Below are 20,154 nucleotides of genomic sequence, written 5' to 3'. Positions count from 1 at the left end.
TGCCACAGATGTATACAGTGTTCTCTGAACAAGTTCACCCCTTTATTTTATTCCCTTAATCCCCTCCTCATTTTCAAACAGCATTTGGTAGATTTCATTATGCTAGCTACATAGATAGATGATAAATAGATAGATAGATAGATAGATAATGAAGCTTACTTTGATCCTCTTTAACCTCCAGTATTCTCTCCTTTCCCCCTCCCATTTTCTGCTGATAACAAGAAAGGTTCTGCTTTCAACAAAAAGTCTGTACTTACGATATAGGGGAAAGGAGAACCCCACCCCCAAAAAAGGTATAGGTTTGCTGGAAGGGGGAGGGAGAAATCATGGCACAATTTATATGTTGTACAGAATGGCAGAATAATATGCTGTTCATCTAGCTTGATAGAGATAATGAGTCTTTATTTTATTTTATTTTTTTATGTTTGGTCTTCCTAACACACAATAATGAGTTGAACTCAAGGATCAAAGGAAGATGATTCTTTAACTAATAAATTATGCTCCTGTGGTGGATAAAAAGTACATTTATTAAATATTAGAAACACAAAAGAAGCATTTTAAGAGCGCTTCAGCCTTCAGTCTGTCTAAGATTCAAGAAAATGCCTATGGAAAACCACAGTGAGAAATAAAGCAAACAAAAAACTTTAAAGATAAAAAGAACAAAGTAAAAAATTAATAACCAGAGAGTCTGATACATAAGAAAATGGATAATAATTAAATATGTTCTTTTTAAACAGTCAGTAAATATGTCGGGACATTATAACCATGTATAATTTTTAGTCAAATGTGACTTTAATATGCCATATTATGACACAAATCAACTTCTTATAAACTTTCTTTAATCATTTTAAAGATCATTAATTCAAATACTACCCAATCCTTTCTTTTATTCATAAAGAACAACTTTAAATTACTCACTTTCAACATCTGATGTTGGACATTCAGTGCACTGTATCTGCTATTGGAATCTTGCTGTAAATTAAAAAAAAAAGTCAACAAAAGATAACTAATCTGGTTCATTTGCTAAAAACAGCTTCAAGCTTCTAATAAGAGATATTCATTTATCTCACTTATGTAAGATAAAATGAATTCCATTATGGAACCTGGATATCTCTGGAGCCATTTCTTTATTTAATAGCAGAAATGAAGCTTTCATATTCTCATAGGTTTTCTAGATTTTAGTAATGAGGACAGAGGACATGGAATCATAAAACGACAGGGTGACAGGGCTCTTAGAAATAGTTTTCATTCTGGCTCTCATATTCTGAAGAACTGAGACACAGACACAGGGAGCAACTTTTGAGACAATCACCACATATGGTGAATACATTATGCAGAACTCGAGATAAGGGAGGAGAGGGGATACATCAACTGTGATCAGGCCTCACAAGCTTAGCATGGCTTAGGGTAGGGAAGAGAAAAGGTGTGCTCTTTTCCTCATTACATGATTTCACCACAGTGAGACTCTGTTTTACAGAGTGAGAAACTGAGAAAGGATAAGGAACATGACAAGAATAAGCACTTCATTAAGCAGCAAAGCCAGGACTGCCATGTGGGCCTAAGCCTATGACTGAACTCCATGTTCTGTGTCTGTGTTCCACACATGTCCATGAGCCAGTAGAGCACCACCACCACATGGACCTCACATGTTCTGCTGTCCTGGACTGAACTCCATGTTCTGCGTCTGTGTTCCACACATGTCCATGAGCCAGAAGAGCACCACCACCACATGGACCTCACATGTTCTGCTGTCCTGGGCGGACAGAGCCACTCAGTGTAGGGCAGATGCTGGAATGTTCCCTCTCCCTTTGCTATATTGACTTATCTGTATGCAACCTGTGGACCCACCCTTACTTTTCTCCATCACTAAAACAAGTATAGTCTCCTGTGTTTTTTCTCATATGTTTGCAACTTCTAAAATGAACTACATTTTTTGCTTCATCATTTTATCTTACTGGTTTATTATTTTACTTTATAAGGAAGTTACATTACAAAATGTACAGCAGAGTGCACATAGTTTTAGTTGGGGCTTTTAAAGGCAAGTAAGAGTTGAAAGCTGAAAGTCTCTCACGCAATTCAAAGAATTGAATTTTCTCAATTTTATTCAACTAATGCTCACACATTTTTCTTACAATTAGAGAAAGACCTGTTTTTCTTCAGTTAATTTGGACTTTTAAAATACTTTTAAATTTCAATACCATCTCTTCCTTCCTTAATTTATTCTTCAAATGTTTTTAAATGCCAACTCTAGGCCAGGCTTTGTGTTAGTTATACTTGGAAAGGCAAAAGTAGTACTACATAATGTAGAAAAGAGAAACTACCAAAAAATAAAGGAGTGAATAAAAATTCTTTTCTTTACTGTCAAACATTGAAGCCATCCTCAACTTATCACTATTATTAATAATGTGATAACTAAATGTAGATTTTAGAAGAATAATTTTTTTTGTGGTATCTTCCCCTAAGAATTTTATGGTAACAAAAAGTAATGTATGTCAGTCCTACAATCTTACTTATCAATAAGTAAAAGATTTTGCAATTAAATTTCTCTCTCCCTCAAGTTCCACAAAAATAATTAACAGGAGAAAAGAAAACAATAATAAAAAACTTACCCTTCCTTTATTTAGTGTTTCTTGTGCTTCTAACTTATATACAAGGAAATCTTAGAAAGACAAAATGGAGAAAAGAATATGAATTAATTCATTGTGGAATTTTTTAGGAAAATAAAGACAAGCTATACTCAGACTTGCAAAAATATTTTAGGTTTAAATCAATCCACTTGGTGACTTATGTACTTTATTTTGCTATCAATGCTTTAGAAAGTTGAAAAAACATGTTATACAATCTTCTTTATCTTATAGCTGCAAATCTTGCACTGATAAAATATACATTATAACCAATTAATTAAAACTGCACTTAAAATATCTCTATGATTAACTCTCTTTGAAATCAAAGAGGACAAATAAAAGAATGAGCAGCACACCTGAAGGCAAGGGTGATTTATAGCTATCCTCTAGATGGCACACTAAAATTCTTCAGCACCTGGAACGAGAAATCACTCCCCATCTAAACCATCTTCAGTGCTCTGAAAACTTTATTATCCACTAGATGGCATTTGAAGACAAGGGAAATCCAAACTCTTTTAAAGCAGTTTCAGGATTAACTTCTATTCTTCACACAGTCTCAATGCAAGGGGTAGGAAAGCATCCTTACCAGTACTAACCTCCCATGCTCACCCCACAGAGAGGGTCACATAGAATCCCTGATGGAAATGTCAAGATTAATCACAAAGCATGAATAAACAAAAACAATCAGGAAGATAATATCAAATCATGAGCTGGATAAGACCTGAGCTTTATAGAAAAATTCTGATAAAAATCAACAGCATTGCCTAATATCTGTACTAAATACTAATTTTCAAACCAAACAGCTGTTACCATTAAAGCTTTCAGGAAATAAAAACAGGTGTCTAACTCAAAAGACACCAGCCAGTGAGTGCAATCACTTCGTTATGCTATAAATGTGTGTTAGTGTGTATATAGAGTCATGTTCTGAACAATGAATGCTGTTCCCTACACCCATCTGTAGACAGAAGTTCCAGGTATTAGTAATATACCTGTTTAAGAGTTAGATAGAAAGTCGTTTGTTATAATATGTATAACCAATATATGAACATCAAAGTACCACAAATACAGTGAAAGACTCTAAATTCACTCTTGAGCAGGAATTATGTGGTATGATTCCTAACATATTTTGACATCTCTTTCTCTAACCACCTAGAACACTGGCTTCAGATTGATTTGAGAACTATCTTAGCAAAAAAAAATCATAAATTAAGTACATTATGCTTCAAAGAAGTGTGTGAAAAAACCACAGACCACGACTTACATTATGTACTTACCTTCCTTTGCTTTCTTATGTTCAAGCCTTTCCTTTTGTAAGGATTTCTCTAATCTTGATCTGTGTTCATATACAACTGGCGGGGGGGGGGGGAAAGTTGAATTTTACTTTAGATACTATAAAATTAATATCAATTTTCAAAACAGGAAGAAAACAGTACATAGTTTTTACACAATTAAAATAAAAATATATGTATTAAAGATTCTACATTATGGGTAAAGAATAAACATATTAATAGGCATAGTTCTGGGCTGACTCCCAACTAATACTCTAATATATTCACATTCTTTGCCAGTGACTTCCTTCTCTGTGTCTCTGTGGGGTCCAGTGTTTTCTTGGGCAACTCTGTCCACTTTGATGACTTTGACCACCATCTGCAAAGCAGTTTATACCCATCTGTATTTCCTGTTTTCACCACTCTTGTAGGTAGTAGAAAAATTTTTACCTAGATATACCATAAGTATTGTGAGGGCAATGTAGTCTGCATCTGAATTAAGACTGCCTGGATCCACTGGTAAGGAAACCTAAGCAGCACACGACTAGGAATAAAGAAGAGAAGCTGTCTTCCAACTTGCCCCATCTCAAGGAAAACAGGTTAGAGAAACACAGAAATTGGGGGTAGAGAGGGGTAGGGAACTCTTCAAAGAGGCTATAGAAGAACCAGTCAGATTCACTATCTGCCCATAGTTGGAAGAAACAAATAGCAAACTGGCGTTAGTTCTGTAAGACCTTCCTGCTTTCCATCCTTCTGCCTCCCCTCTACTTTGAAAAAGTCGGAGGTGCCCTGTGAGCAAGGAAAGGAAGAATAGAGGTGTGAAGGAATGAGGGAGAAGAAGCCTATCGCAGCTTTCGTTTCACTGCTGGCTTCACATCTACAGTACGCAGAAGCTGTGAGAGGGAGAGAAGCCTTACCTGTGAATGAACAGAATGTTTCATTACACTAGACTAAACCAGATTTAATCATAGGCAAATGGATGCTGTGTTTGAGTATAAGCTATTGAAAAATTTGTTTTATTTTGTTGATTTTAAATCTGAAAAGCCAGAGAAGCAAGCAAGTCTGTCTTAGAATTCTGCTAGGAACAAAAAACCTTAACTACAGAGTAAAATGAACAGGCAATGAGAGGAAGGGAAGAGAGAATAAATGAAATTTCTGATGTACCCTTTGAATCCTGCTCGTTCACCACTATGTCAACCATGATCTCATTCCTTGGCAAGCTAAGCCAACCCCGTTTCTACATTCTTTTACCAGATCCAAGTTTCCCATGATACACACAATTTTATCATCAGTCAGAGGCTGACCATGCAAGATACACAGAACTGCCCCCACACTGCCATCTGCCACCAAAGTTGTTATGGTCCCAGCAACTTGCCTACCCCTTGCTGCTGAACAGATTCACTGCCTCTCTTCTTGCCCTTTCCCCATTGCCACAGCTGCTGGCTGCCAGCTATTGCTGCTCTCTTTCCTTCTTGGCCATCATCTCCTGGGTCCTCTACCTTCTCCCCACATGGCATCTCTCATCTTTTCATCCCAATGCAACCTTCTATTCCCAGGGTTCCACCTACTGTTAACATGGATGCTACTTCTACTTGTACCTCAGCCAACCTATTTGTCCATAACCACTGGAAGCCCATGACAACCCAAATGGAAGTCCCCTAAAGTCATGTCCATACCAGTCTCATCTGTCTCAGCCCCTCACTGCAATCTTCCCTGCCCCATTCCCTTTCTCTACCATGGTACCTATGTCATTTACAAGATGATCCTTTCCCCTGTGCTGATATTATAAAGGAATTCACACAACTTTACATTTGGGGAGCCTGTACCTGGAGAGAGGTGGGAAGGTGGATTAAAAGTAGTTGTGTTCCAAAAATCAAGGTTATAAGTCCATTATTGGGAAATTACATTTTTTCAATCATTACATTTTTCACATATGATATGTAAGCCCCTTGATCAATTTCATAAAGCCTATTAAAACCAGGAGATTTCTTTGGATTGGTATAATAGCCCCATCCTAAATGATTTTGGACTGAGGTAGGAAAAGAGTGAAGCATTGTTTAAAAGTCACTAGGCCAAACCCTGAACTGCGCACTCACAGCCTTTGAGAATTTCAGTTAGGAGGAGGAAACATATAGGGAAAGAAATAAATTGAATGCTACCATGAAATAACAGAAGCCAGAACACCTAAGCTGGACGGAAGAACTCTTTTACCCCCAGTCCATTCACTGGCCAAAGTTCTCATGATCTGTGCAGAAAGTTCTACAGGCATAAATACACCAGAAAAAAAAGGGACTCTGGGTGCACTAACTGGACATTATACAGCCTGAACTTTACCCAAGCATGTGCATCACTTTCAAAGCGAGGAACAGAAAGAGCAGTCAAGAAATTGTTGAAACAGAGCTGGAGCAGCAGCAGCAGCACATCCCAAATTTATGAGCTCCTGAATGGAGGTCAGGACTATTAGAGGGGAAAAAAGCCCAGCAAAGCAACACCAGTGACAATGATGATGATGACGATGGTGATGATGATGATAAAACCAGCAGTACAGTCATGAAGGCATAAATGAGGGGGTGCTCACCACCCATCTCCAGTCTACTCAACTTCTAAATATAAAACATTATTATGGAAAGTAGAGAATAGACAGAAAAGCTGAATTTACAAATTAGATTCTTTGAAATTCTTCTTTACTTAATAAAATAGTGAACTCACTGTTGCATACTCATTATTGGGTGGTCCTGGGAGAGCAGGTACTGATTACTTCTGGCTGAGGAAGCAGAAAACTCATCAGTGTGATTTCATTTTCAATCAAAGGGAAAGGTCCACTAGATTAAACCAAGTGGAAAGGAAGTGTGGGATGTGGGTGAGGAGTGTGGTATGGTATGGTGGGAGATGATATCCATTCTTTGTTCTCTTTTCTGGGATTAGTCAGGAAGACAATGTGCTAACAACTGGTCTGAAGTACCCATTTATCAAACTGAATCATACAACTGTCTCTGATAATCTTACACTCAGAATTTACACATTCAACATATATAGCAATGTATCTGGAGAGCCAGGAGATCCTAGGCTAAACTTTTATAAATGATCTAAATAAAACCTATGAATGTCTACACATATGCAAGCATGCTTTTGAATTATGGTGAACATTCAAAGATCTTGGGAAATCTGATACATATTCATAAATATATAGAATGGCATCACTGATAACAAACTATAAGGCAAGACAAATGCATTTTTGCAAATACAGTAGGAAAAAAGATATGTTACACAGTAATAAAAGAAATATAAAGAAACCATGCTACAATTGTACTATTACTATTATCTTATTCAGAACTGGTAGAGCCATTATTACAGCTGTGGCTTCTAGTCCTGATGTAATATAACTTAAGAATTCAAAACTGGTTTGAGGGCTGAAGGATATCACATTGGAGGAAGGTAAAAGAATGGAGCAGCAATGAGTTATGGAAAGGTGGAGAAGTGCCATTCTTCATCAGGCTCAGGAACAAGGAAAACGAATCCCAAAAGGAACCTTAAACTATAAGCTGAAGAGTCCATATTAGGTACAGGGAAGTGGGAGTGGAGATCAATCCTAGGAAGAGGTGGAGAAAGTAAGGGAAGGAAGGAGGTGGCAATATAAAGACTGAAAGCACAGACATGGCGATGGGGGTCAAACCCTAGCTCCATGTCTCATGGAGTGACCTGCTGAACTTTGTACCTCAGTTTCCTTTTATGGCCTGTGGGGATAACAACAGTATCTTCTTCTTTAAGTGAATGTCAATCCCCAACTTCTGATTTTTCAACTTTACAACAGTGAAAAAAGTAATAGAAACAGTACTTTGAATTTTAACTTTTATCCAGACTGATGATATAAGATAAGATATTCTCTTGTGATGATGTGCTGAGGCAGCCAGCCAGAACTCCCAATTAGCCACTTGCTCTCCAGGGTTAAGAACATACTCTGCCACATACTGTGTTACTAACTTACGATAGTAGTAAGTTAGGTGTATTAAATGCACTTTGACTTACGATACTTTTACTTTCTATGGTTTATCTGGATACAACACATTGTACTGGGATGAACATTTGTATATCAAGTGCTTAGAACACACCTACCATAAAGAAAATACTATGAAATGCTAACCTTTTTTTTTTAACCTATCTATGATGACTTAAAAGTACAAGAGAAGGAATCAGGTCCAACCTTAAAATTAAATTTAATAACAAAGCACTAATAATAATATTATATAATATATACAATTACATAATATCATTATACATACACTGGCAAAAAATATTCATGTTTCATTTTACTTTTTTATTGTTTTTACACTTATCCATAAGTGTATGCATTGTTTGGGGCCACCTCCCCCTACCCCCAACGCCTACCCCTGCTCACTTCCAGGCAGACCCTGTTCTGCCCCCTTGTTCTCCAATTTTGTTGAAGAGAAAACATAAAATGCAGTAAGAAAGACATAGCATTTTTGCTAGTTTGAGATAAAGATAGCTATACAGAGAGATTCCTAGCATTGTTTCCATGCACAAGTGTATTACAACCCACATTGGTTCATCTCTACCAGACCTCTTCACAACTTCCTGGTCACTTTCCCATAGTGGCCTCTGCCAGTTTAAGATTACTATATTCGCTCTTATACAGTGAGCACATCAATCACATTCAAGTTTTAGGTTTCCTTCCTTTTCCCTATTTCTCCCATGCATGTTCTCCCCTTAGTGTGTGACCCATGTCCAATAATATTATTCCGTTTGTTTTGGGGTTATAATCCACATATGAGGGAGAAATATGAGTTTTGGTCTTCTGAGCCTGGCTAACTTCACTTAAGATGATCTTCTCCAGCCATCCATTTACTTGCAAATGACAAAATTTCATTCTTCTCTGTGGCTGAATAAAATTCCTCCTGAGTCGCATTCCTTTGGGTATATCCCTAGAAGTGGGATTGCTGGATCATATGGCAGATCTAAATTTAGTTTTTTAAGAAGCCTCCATATTGTTTCCCAAAATGGTTGTACTAGCTTACATTCCCACCAGCACTGTATGAGGGTTTCTTTTTCCCAACATCCTTGCCAATATTTGTTGTTGGTGGTGTTTCTAATGATAGCTATTCTAATAGGAGTGAGGTGGAATCTTAGTGTGGTTTTGATTTGCATTTCTTTTGTGGCCAGAGATGGTGAGCATTTTTTCATGTGATTTTTGGCCATTTGGATTTCTTCCTCTGAAAAAGTTCTGTTTAGTTCAGTTGTCCACTTCTTTATTGGTTCATTGATTTTGGGGGAGTTTAGTTTTTTGAGCTCCCTGCATATTCTGGTTATCAGTCCTCTGATGTACAGCCAGCAAATATTTTCTCCCACTCTGTGGGTGGTCTCTTCAATTTAGAGACAATTTCTTTTGTTGTGCAGAGCTTTTTAATTTCATGTAGTCCCATTTGTCTATTCTTTTTCTTAGTTGCTAGACCACTTGAATTCTACTGAGGAGGTTCTTGCTTATAACTATTGCTTCCAGAGTATTCCCTGTTCTTTCCTGTACTAACTTTAAGGTTTTGGGTCTTATATTAAGATCCTTAATCCACTTTGAGTTGATATTAGTAAAGGGTGATAGACATGGATCTAGTTTCAGTTTTCTGCAGGCAGATAACCACTTTTTCCTTCTCTATCATATGTTTTTGGTGCCTTTGTCAAAAATAAGATGGGCATAATTCTGTGGATTCATATCCAGGTTCTCTATTTTGTTCCACTGGTCTTCGTATCTGTTCTTGTGCTGGTACCATGCTATTTTCATTGCTATGGCTCTGTAGTATAGTTTGAAGTCAGGTATTTTGATACCTCCAGCACTGCTCTTGTTGCTCAGTATTGCCTTGGCTATTCATGGTCTTTTGTGTTTCCAAATGATCTTTAAGATAGACATTTCAATCTCTGTGATGAATGTCATTGGGATTTTGATGGGTGTTGCATTGTACGTGTAGATTGTCTTTGATAGCCATTTTTTACTATGTTGATTCTTCCAATCCATGAGCATGGGAGATCTTTCCACCTTCTGTAGTCTTCCTTGATTCCTTTCTTCAGTGTTGTAGTTCTCCTTGTAGAGATCATTTATATCCTTTGTTAAGTTTATTCCTAGGTATTTGATTTTTTTCGAGTCTATTGTAAATGAAATTGTTTTCCTATATTCTTTCTTGATTTGTTCATTGTTGGTGTAAAGAAAGGCTACTAATTTTTGTAAGTTGATTTTGTATACTGCTACATTGCTAAAGCTGTTTATGGTGTCTAGGAGTTTTTGGGTGGAGTGTTTTTGGTCTTTGAGGTATAGGATCATGTCGTCTGCAAACAGGGATACTTTGACTATTTTTTACCTGTTTGTATTCCTTTAACTTCTTCTTCTTGCCTTATTGCTTTGGCTAGGAATTCCAGGGTCATGTTGAATAGGAGTGGGGAGAGTGGGCATCCTTGTCTTGTTCCTGACTTTATGGGAAATGGTTTCAGTTCTATAATAATATTATTATACATACACTAGAAAAAATATTGATGTTTCATTTTACTTTTTAAAAATCCCTTAAAAATAAAGAAAGCAAATAATCATCCTGTAACTCATTAAAACCAGTAAGTTTTTCTCACAAAAGTTGAATGGCAGTAAAATGGACCAGATAGGATCTTTGTGTCCTTGTTGTTCTTCTAGAAGTTTCACTATTAAATATACACACACACTCACACACACACACACACACGCGCGCGCACACAATTCTTTAATCATGCATTTTTCAGGCTTTTGAGCTAGTGATTTATCTAGATAGGTTTGCTGTTTCACTTAGAAGGAGAATGGCTAATCAATCCTTGTCACCTATCTCTATTTTTCTATTTACACTCTGAAGTCAAGGGCATCAGTCAAGATGAACTAAAGTTGCTACAATCTCTGCAACAAAATGTTAAGTAATTAATATTCTTACTGCACCAAACATGTCTAAGGAAAAATAAAATTTTAAAACATGGTTCAAACTCACCATTTAAGTTCCTTAATGCAGAATAAGACTGCAAGAAGAATAGGATTTGAAACATAAAAACTCATTATAAAAATATGAAAATTCATAATACTCATCTCCTCCCCTGCTTCCTGAAAAGCAGTATAATATTTTCCATGCAGTGAAGAATGGAAAGAGGTTTTAATTTCCTTTTTAAAAAAACACTCAGGAGTTTAGAAAACATGCCAGCTTCCCACTGCGATTTTCCATTTTAACTCTGACTTTCATCTGAAAGTCACAAAAGAAGTTAGCTGTATACATTCACATATGGGTAAAAATACATTATCTATGCTGGCTCCAAGCAAACTGCTCCAATTGAGAATAAGAAAGCAACATTCTAAAATTAGGCAGAAAACACTGCTAAGACCCTAGTTCCTTAAGCCACAGGAGGCAATGTTTCTTTGGCAGAACCAATAGCCCTCAAAAATTTGTTTTCAGATCTGACTGCAAATGGTCTTTTATCTTTACGTAACCAACCAACAATCAATGTTTGGCATGAAAGTGACCCAACTCAAGATTTGTAACTAACTTTTTTGTCTATGTGGATTGAACTTAAAGTGAACAAATTTATATTTTTGATAATTATGGGTGAAGAAAGTAGTATAGCAAGAGAGATGACAAAAAAAAAAAAACTATTCAAATCAATATACATACCTCTTAGAATACAACACTTTTGAGGCTTTCTGATGTTTTTAGGCCTAAAATCATAGATATTTATTCTAATATTTTGAAACAGTTTGGGGTTATAGTTTTAATTCAACCTAAGTGGGGTGGAAGCCAGCCACTGGCCAACCTCCTCCTCCTCAGAACATTGAGCATCCAACGTGAAGACAACATTACAGACACATTTTTCCAATTTCTTCCAGCTGTCATAATTTCACTTCATAAGAAGTCTTAGAAAGAACAGAGGGGACCTCCTTAGGAAACACACCCTAAACAAACAATTAAAGAGCAAAGAAAGTGAACCACTGTTATGATTTTGAGGCTCACCCTGGGCCCTTCTTCAGCCTCTGGGAGAAGGGACGGAGGGGCATCCATAAGGCAGTCTTTGATGTCTCCTCAGTCTATCTCTCTTCATAATTTTACTGTGACCTTTCTCAGATAACTCCTAACTGTTAAGTCAAGCCTTCTGTTTCACACTGCTACAGGTTGGATCTTGAACATCCACCAAAGGTCCATGTGTTAAAGGACTGGTCCACAGGGTGGTGCTATCAGAGGTGGTAGAAACTTCAGGAAGTAGAGCCAAGTAAGAGGTCCTGAGGTCAACGGGGATGTGGCCTTAGAGGGGACAATGGCACCTGGTCCCTTCCTCTTTTGCTCTTTGTTCTCTAGGTTGTAGTTAAGCAGTTTTACTCTACTTTGTGTTCCTATCTTGATAGGCTGCTTTGGCACATGCCCCTACCCCTAAAAAAATGAACAGGGCCAATCAATTATAGACTGCAAACTTCCAAGACTATGAGTCAAAATAATATTATGTTAATTATCTTGGGTAATTTCTTACAGTGACAAGAAGCTGGCTGGCACACATCTAAAGTAACATCTTTTTCCATCTGCTTCTCAGCTTATAAATGAATTTTAACTAACACTTTTGTACATATTCAAGGTCCAGGCCAGGGGCTAACACTTTCAAATGTTGTCCTGTCACATGCTGAGTGACACCCAAAGCTCTCACAAAGCTTTGTACCATTGTTCATCCTGCTGCAACCCAACAGCCTCTTTGTTACTCACAGCTGCACTTTGACCTCTGCAACTCATACTAACTTTTCCTTGAGCACTCACTGCTCTTTCTCCAGACATCTAAATGAAAAGCAACTACACTTCCTTCAGACCTTGCTAAAAAGACTTCTTCTTACCAAGGATGACCTGTACAAAATTACTACCTGTTTCCCACCCCAGCACTGATCACTATGTACTATATTGTTTACTTATTATGTTATTTATTGTCTGTCTGTCCCACTGGAACAGAAGCTCAACTGGGATGAGATCTTCTGATTTGCTGAATTTCATTATTGTACCCCTGGTACACTGAGTCAGAGGTGAGTGAGTAGAAGGATGGATTAATGAATGAGTGAGTGAATGAATAAATGAACAAACTAAGTCCCTTGAACACTGAGAATGGCTATATTTTTCTTTCTCCTCTTCTAGATCTCAAGCCCTCACTACTAATTCAGTCCTAGGCCCTCAGCAGTTCCCAACATCTAGTAGTATTCTACAATCCTTGCTCAATGACTTAATGCATTTGGAAGATCGTTCACTCATTTCTTCTTTTGCCTGTCCTCCTTTATGCCCCAACTTTTTAAACTGAGTTCTCACAACTGGTTGGTTCATTGGTACTCACATATCCCAGAGAACAAACAAGATACCAAAATAGAGATTAAATACACATTTATCTGTTGATGTATGGACTCATAAGATTAACATTAATTAAATCACAACCCTGAAATATAGATACTTTCAGGATGTTGAGAGAAGAGTCTGATTAGATATTTTTCTATAGCCTGGCAATTGCAGTATTTTTTTTTTAACTGCACAATAAAGTTCCTATAATAGTTCACACAAGTGTCTATTTTTAAGTTTGCTAATGCAAACAGCTCATGAAGTACTTTAAGTGGAAACTTTAACCATGATTTGAATTGGTGCTTAATTGTCTTTTCTATTTTAAATAAACCTATACTTGAGCTTTTCCTCCTTTGCTCATGGTACTGCCTAAATGAGATTTGGCTTTTTCTTTTTTTTTTTTTAAAAGGGAGATTGAATTATTTTATTCAGGATTAGAAGAGAAGGTCTTCCAGTAATGAGATTTGGCTTTTTCAAGCAAAGAATATATTAACTGCCTTAAGATACATTTCTATAAATTAGTCTTCTTTTTGGCATTCTTTCTAGTGGTGAGCCACTAAGAATCATTCATATTATCAGATGTGATTTATACACTTTTCATGAAAAGAATTGTCTCTTAGCTGCTCAGAGCTATGTATTAGAGCCCAGCAGTGTTCCAGGCACTGTGGGAAACACCAAAGTATAGGGGTTTCTCTTATTTTTCAAACAAAGGTTATAATTAATAAATTCAGATTGTGAGAAGAGGCTAAGACAAGGAAAACAGTTAGAAAACAATTAGAGATCACCAAAGGTTGGGGAGGCTGAGATAACACGATGGTCTGCTGAGCCAGCAGATTCTTTAACTGAATCTCTCATAGTGCTGAAGGGGTAAATACATTCCTGCCCCATGAAAATGCTGCACGCCTCAGAGCAGTTATGTTCTGAAAGTCATGCGTGACTGTATATGCAGAGGGGTTAGAAGGTTCAGAATTCACAGTAATGGAGGCAAAATTATGCTGAAGTTACACATGTATACATAGACCTTGAACAGTAATATTCTTATTTCATAGTCTGATTTTACCTGGACACCATCATAGTATTTTAAGAAAAAATGAAGTGCAAATGAGGGAAGAAGAAGGGGACAGATTTGGAGGATAAAAGGAGATTGTTTCTGGTTCCCCAAATTGATGCAAGCATGTGAAAAAATACCCTTAAGATAGGCTAAATATGCAAAGGCACATTGATTTTATAGTGAAACTCTGAATTAATGCATATACTCTTCATAACTGATGTGCTTGAACCAAGCATAACACATTCAATTTTCATAAGTCATCTGATTTCTTTTCATGGGCACTTGCCCATGAAAATGCTAGCAAAGAGGGAACACTCTAAAATTTAGTGTTCAAGTATCAATGCCTAAATGATTTTTATGCTGTGTTGCAGAGAATAACACAAGCAGGTCAGAATGAGTCTGGCTACCACTGCCTTCTTCAAATCAATGCAGCAGAACAAGCAACCCACCTTTATCCTCGCTTCCATTTTCACCTCAACACAAGAAAATACACATCTCTTGGAAAAAAAAAACTTTTCATAAAAATCTGGCATATAAAGGGATACTATTTAAGGTCTTTTATCCCTATTGCATCCTAACTATTTCATTCACATTGAACAAATATTTACTGAGCACCTTCTATATACCAGACTTTGTTCTGTTATTTGGCAGTATATCTTGGGGGAAAAAAAAAAAACCACTGCCGTTGGGGAGTTTACATTCTGGCAGAGAGATACAGATGACAAATAATAACACAATGAATATCATATTAGAATGAAAAAGAGCAAGGTAAAAGAGACTGAGATGGATTGCAGGTGTGTATGGGAGGGCTCACATTTCAATTTTAAATGAGTGATGAGAGTAGGCCTTTCTGGGAATGAGTTGTGAGGCAAAACTTGAAAAAGTGAAAAAGTGAGGAGTACAGACACGAAGAGGAGAAGTGTTCCAGATGGAGGAAATAGTCCACTCAAAAACTCTCTAGAATTAAAGGGACAGAAAGATCTCAAATCAATGACCTAATGCTACATCTCAAACTCCTGGAAAAACAAGACCAAGCAAAACCCAAAACAAGCAGAAGGAGAGAACTAATAAAAACAAGGGCCAAAATTAATGAAATAGAAACAAACAAACAAAAATACAAAGAATCAATGAAACAAAAAGCTGGTTCTTTGAAAAAATAACCAAGATTGACAGACCCCTGGCAAATCTGACTAAAATAAGGAGAAAAAAAATCCAAATCAGTAAAAACAGAAATTCGAAAGGGGAGATAACAACAAACACCACAGAAATCCAGGGAATCATTAGAGACTACATTGAGAATCTATAGTTCAATAAATTTGAAAATCCTGAAGAAATGGACATATTTCTTGATACTAATGACCACCCAAAACTGAACCAAGGGGGAAAGGGAGGGGGCGGGGTATGTAAGGGAGGGGGCAGGGGGGAGGGGGGAGAAATGACCCAAACAGTGTATGCACATATGAATAAAAGGAAAAAAAATAAGTTGAGCCACAAAAAAAAAAAATTGAACCAAGAGGATATTAACCACCTGAATAGATCTATAACACAAAATGAAATTTAAGCAGCAATAAAGAGTCTCCCAAAAAAGAAAAGTCCAGGGCCTGATGGATTCTCTGCTGAATTCTATCAGACCTTTAAAGAAAAACTAATACTAACTCTCCTTAAACATTTCCATGAACTAGAAAGGGAAGGAAAACTGCCTAACTCATTCTATGAAGCCAGTATTACACTCATCCTAAAACAGACAAAAACACGTCCAAAAGGAGAATTACAGGCCAATCTCCTTAATGAACATCAATGCAAAAATCCTCGATAAAATAATGGCAAACCAAATCCAACAACATATCAGAAGGATCATTCACCATGACCAAGTCTGCTTCATCACACGGATCCAGGGGTAGTTGAACAAATGCAAATCTATAAATTGTAATACAGCACATTAACAGAAGCAAAAACAAAAACCACTTGATCATCTCAATAGATGCAGAAAAAGCCTTTGACAAGATCCAACACCACTTCATGACAAAAGCTCTAAGAAAACTAGGAATAGAAAGAATGTACCTCAACATTGTAAAGGCTATATATGATAAACCTATAGCCAACATCATACTTAATGGAGAAAAACTGAAACCATTTCCCCTAAAATCAGGAATGAGACAAGGGTACCCACTATCCCCACTCCTATTCAACATAGTCCTGGAATTCCTAGTCAAAGCAATTAGGCAAGAAGAAGAAATAAACGGAATACAAATAGGTAAAGAAACTGCCCAAATATCCCTATTTGCAGATGACATGATCCTGTATCTTACAGACCCAAAAAACTCTATCCAAAAACTCCTAGACACTATAAACAGCTTGTACTAGTATCAACTCAAAATGGATCAAGGACCACTCAAAATGGATCAAGGACCTTAATATCAGACCCAAAACTCTGAAGTTAGTACAGGAAAGAGCAGGGAATACTCTGGAAGTAACAGATATAGGCAAGGATGTCCTCAATAAAACCCCAACAGCTCAGCAACTAAGAGAAAGGATGGACAAAAGACAGTACATAAAATTAAAAAGCTTCTGCACAAGAAAAGAAATGGTCTCTAAACTGAAGAGACCACCCACAGAGTGGGAGAAAATATATGCCAGCTATATATCAGACAAAGGAATGATAACCAGAATATACAGGGAGCTCAAAATATGAAACTCCCCCAAAATCAATGAACCAATAAAGAAGTGGACAACTGAACTAAACAGAACTTTTTCAGAGGAAGAAATCCAAATGGCCAAAAATCACATGAAAAAGTACTCACCATCTCTGGCCATAAAGGAAATACAAATCAAAACCACACTAAGATTCCACCTCACACCTGTTAGAATAGCTATCGTCAAAAACACCAACAAATGTTGGCGAGGATGTGGGGAAAAAGGAACCCTCATACACTGCTGGTTGGAATGCAAGCTAGTACAAATACTCTGGAAAACAAGATGGAGGCTTCTTAAAAATCTAAACATAGATCTGCCATATAATCCAGCAATCCCACTCCTGGGGATATACCCAAAGGAATGTGACTAAGGTTACTCCAGAGGCACCTGCACACCCATGTTTATTGCAGCACTATTCACAATAGCCAAGTTATGGAAACAACCAAGATGCCCCACCACTGACGAATGGATCAAGAAAATATGGTATTTATACACAATGGAATTTTACTCAGCCATGAAGAAGAATGAAATCTTATCATTCGCTGGTAAATGGATGGAACTGGAGAACATCATCTTAAGCAAATTTAGCCAGGCTCATAAAACCAAAAATCGTATTTTCTCCCTCATATGCAGACTTTAGATCTAAAACAAATGCAGTAATATTATTAGACTTGGGTCACACACTAAGGGGAAAACACATATAGGAGGAATAGGGATAGGCAGGAAAGCCAAAACTTGAAAGTGTTTGATGTCCCCACTGCAGAGGAGCTAATACAGTAACCTTAAAATGACAGAGGTCAATATGGGAAGGTGATCGGGAAGTAGTGAAGAGGTCAGGTAGAGATGAATCAGTTCGGGTTCTAATGCACTTGTTCATGGAAGCAATGCTAGGAATCTCTCTGTATAGCTATCCTGATCTCAACTAGCAAAAACGCTTTGTCTTTCTTATTATTGCTTATGTCTACTCTTCAACAAAACTGGAGAAAAGGGCAGAACAGGTTCTGCCTGGAAGTGAGGGGGGTAGGGAGGAGCGGGAGGGGGGTGGGGGGAAGGGGGGAGAGATGGCCCAAACAATCTATGCCCATATGAATGAATAAAGAAACAGGAAAAAACTCTATAGATGCCAGGCTTGGGGGTGCACTCTTGTAAGCATAACTACTCCAGAGGTGGAGGCAGAAGATCATGGTTCAAGGCCAGCTGGAGCAAAGTTAGCTAGACCTTGTCTCAAAACCAAAATAAAAACAAAAGGGCTGCAAGTATAGCTTAAATGGCAAAGCACTTGCCTAGCATGTGCAAGACCCTGGGTTCAATCCCCAGTACTACAAAAAGATGACAATGGAAGAAGGACAGAGAAAAATTCAAGAAGTGGAGAAACTGTGTAAGATCCTTGAGACAACAAAAAATAAAATAACCTGTTTGTGGTGCTCCTCAAGCTTTCCTGAAGACTGGATCATCCAGCGTACTCGTTAAGAGCACAGCTTCCTTGACCTCAACCCAAATACGCGGGACCCATATGTCAGGGGAAGAGGTCTGGTAATCTGAGTATTTACTGAGTATACCTAACCCATGAACTTTCAGAGGGTAGTTCTGTACACATAGAGTTGATGGGGAGGTGGATACTCTGTGCAGAGGGATGAATGAAATAGGGCTAAAGATGATTTGATCAGATCTACGTGATTGTAAAACAGCAGTATGTGTGTAGAAAACAGAACAGAGAATCAGAGGGAACAGAGGATGATAGATTAGTTAGGAGATCATCACAGTAACACACACACACACACACATGCACACACACACATGCACACACACACACACACATACACACAGACCTGAAAATTAAAGAAAACAAACAAAGATGAAGGTTAAGTTTTCCTATCAACCAAATATAAGATGATCTTCCAATTTTGCCACTATGCAATAACACAATCCTTATAAAATTGTCGCTTTTTTTCCAAATGGAATATGCAAAAACTTGGGGAGGTGACAAAGAGTATGGAAAATAACACTGATAGGCATTTAAAGGTATTTTAATGTCCACTAAACATATGAAAAAGTACTCAATTAAATTAGTCATCAAAAGTGTACATTGTGATCACAATGAAATACCACTATTCTCTTATCAAAATAGTTAATATTAAGTAAGGTAGCAAATACAAACAGTGGGCAAGGATATGCAGGAAGAAATTATCTCACTTTGCTGATAGATGTGTAAATTGCTATCACCATTACAGAAACTGTTTGGTGTTTACTAGAGCTGAAGGCATAGCTTGACTTATAAATACCACTCCCATGTATGTACTTAACCACACACCTGACATTTATTCACCAAAAGTCACACAGGAGAGTGTTCACAGCGGCACTATTTATAATAGTCTGCAACTGGAACCACCAAAACATCTATCACAGTAAAACAGATAAATAAAATGCCATTTAGCAATGTGAACAAACAGAATATAACAGCATAGATGAATTTCATAACCAAAATGTTGAGGAATTGAGTTGGACAGCAAAGGGGTACTCTCTGAGCTGTTTATACTGTGCATGTGGTGGGGGAAGAGGCATTCAGGCAATGAGTGGAAGAGAAAAAGGAACATTTTTAGGTGGTGGTAATGCTTTTTAACATTTTTATTAGCATATATTAGTTGTGCAGGGGGGATTCATTGTGACATTTCCATATGTGCTTACAATGTACTTTGGTTAGCTTCACTCCATCACTTCTCTCCCTCATTCTCCGTCTCCCAACTTAAAACGATTACAAGTTTCATTGTGCTATTTCATATAAGTATATAAAGTATATCAACCATATTCACCCTCCTTTACCCCCTCCATTCACCCTCTCTCCTCCCACCAATACTCACCCCCTCACAGAACCTGTTTTACAATCCTGTCTGTTTTGATTCTTGGTATGAGTGCTATCTGTGCTGTTTGCTTAAAGAAATTCATTGAGCTGTGTACTCATGTACTTTTATGAGTGTAAAATTTGCTAGTTTATCAAAAACTCATATTGTATGAAACAGCTACCTGTTTATATAAAATCATGACATTTGTTATTTTAGTCACATAAATAAAATTAATGGTGAGATGCAATATAAAACATGTTTAGATTGGTCACTTTTTCATGCATCTACACCTCTCAAACAATTTGATTCAAACTC

The 20,154-nt window shown here is 37.3% G+C and overlaps 1 protein-coding gene across 4 annotated transcripts in view; it reads right to left on the bottom strand.

The window, feature by feature from the left end:
• The window catches only part of Golim4 (golgi integral membrane protein 4), an 86,091-nt gene that overhangs the window by 28,755 nt on the left and 37,182 nt on the right, over positions 1-20,154 (bottom strand). For all 4 annotated transcript variants that reach the window (XM_074073841.1, XM_074073839.1, XM_074073842.1 and 1 more), the window contains exons 2-4: positions 3,899-3,973; positions 2,610-2,659; positions 919-972 (exon numbers count right to left, since the gene is read on the bottom strand). In XM_074073841.1, coding sequence (XP_073929942.1) covers positions 919-972; positions 2,610-2,659; positions 3,899-3,973 — 179 coding nt within the window. The remainder of the gene's footprint in view (positions 1-918; positions 973-2,609; positions 2,660-3,898; positions 3,974-20,154) is intronic.

This window comes from Castor canadensis, chromosome 5 (assembly GCF_047511655.1).
Source record: "Castor canadensis chromosome 5, mCasCan1.hap1v2, whole genome shotgun sequence".
NCBI lineage: Eukaryota > Metazoa > Chordata > Mammalia > Rodentia > Castoridae > Castor > Castor canadensis.
Note: the sequence above shows the minus strand (reverse complement) of the source record. Positions and strands in the feature narration are given on the sequence as shown.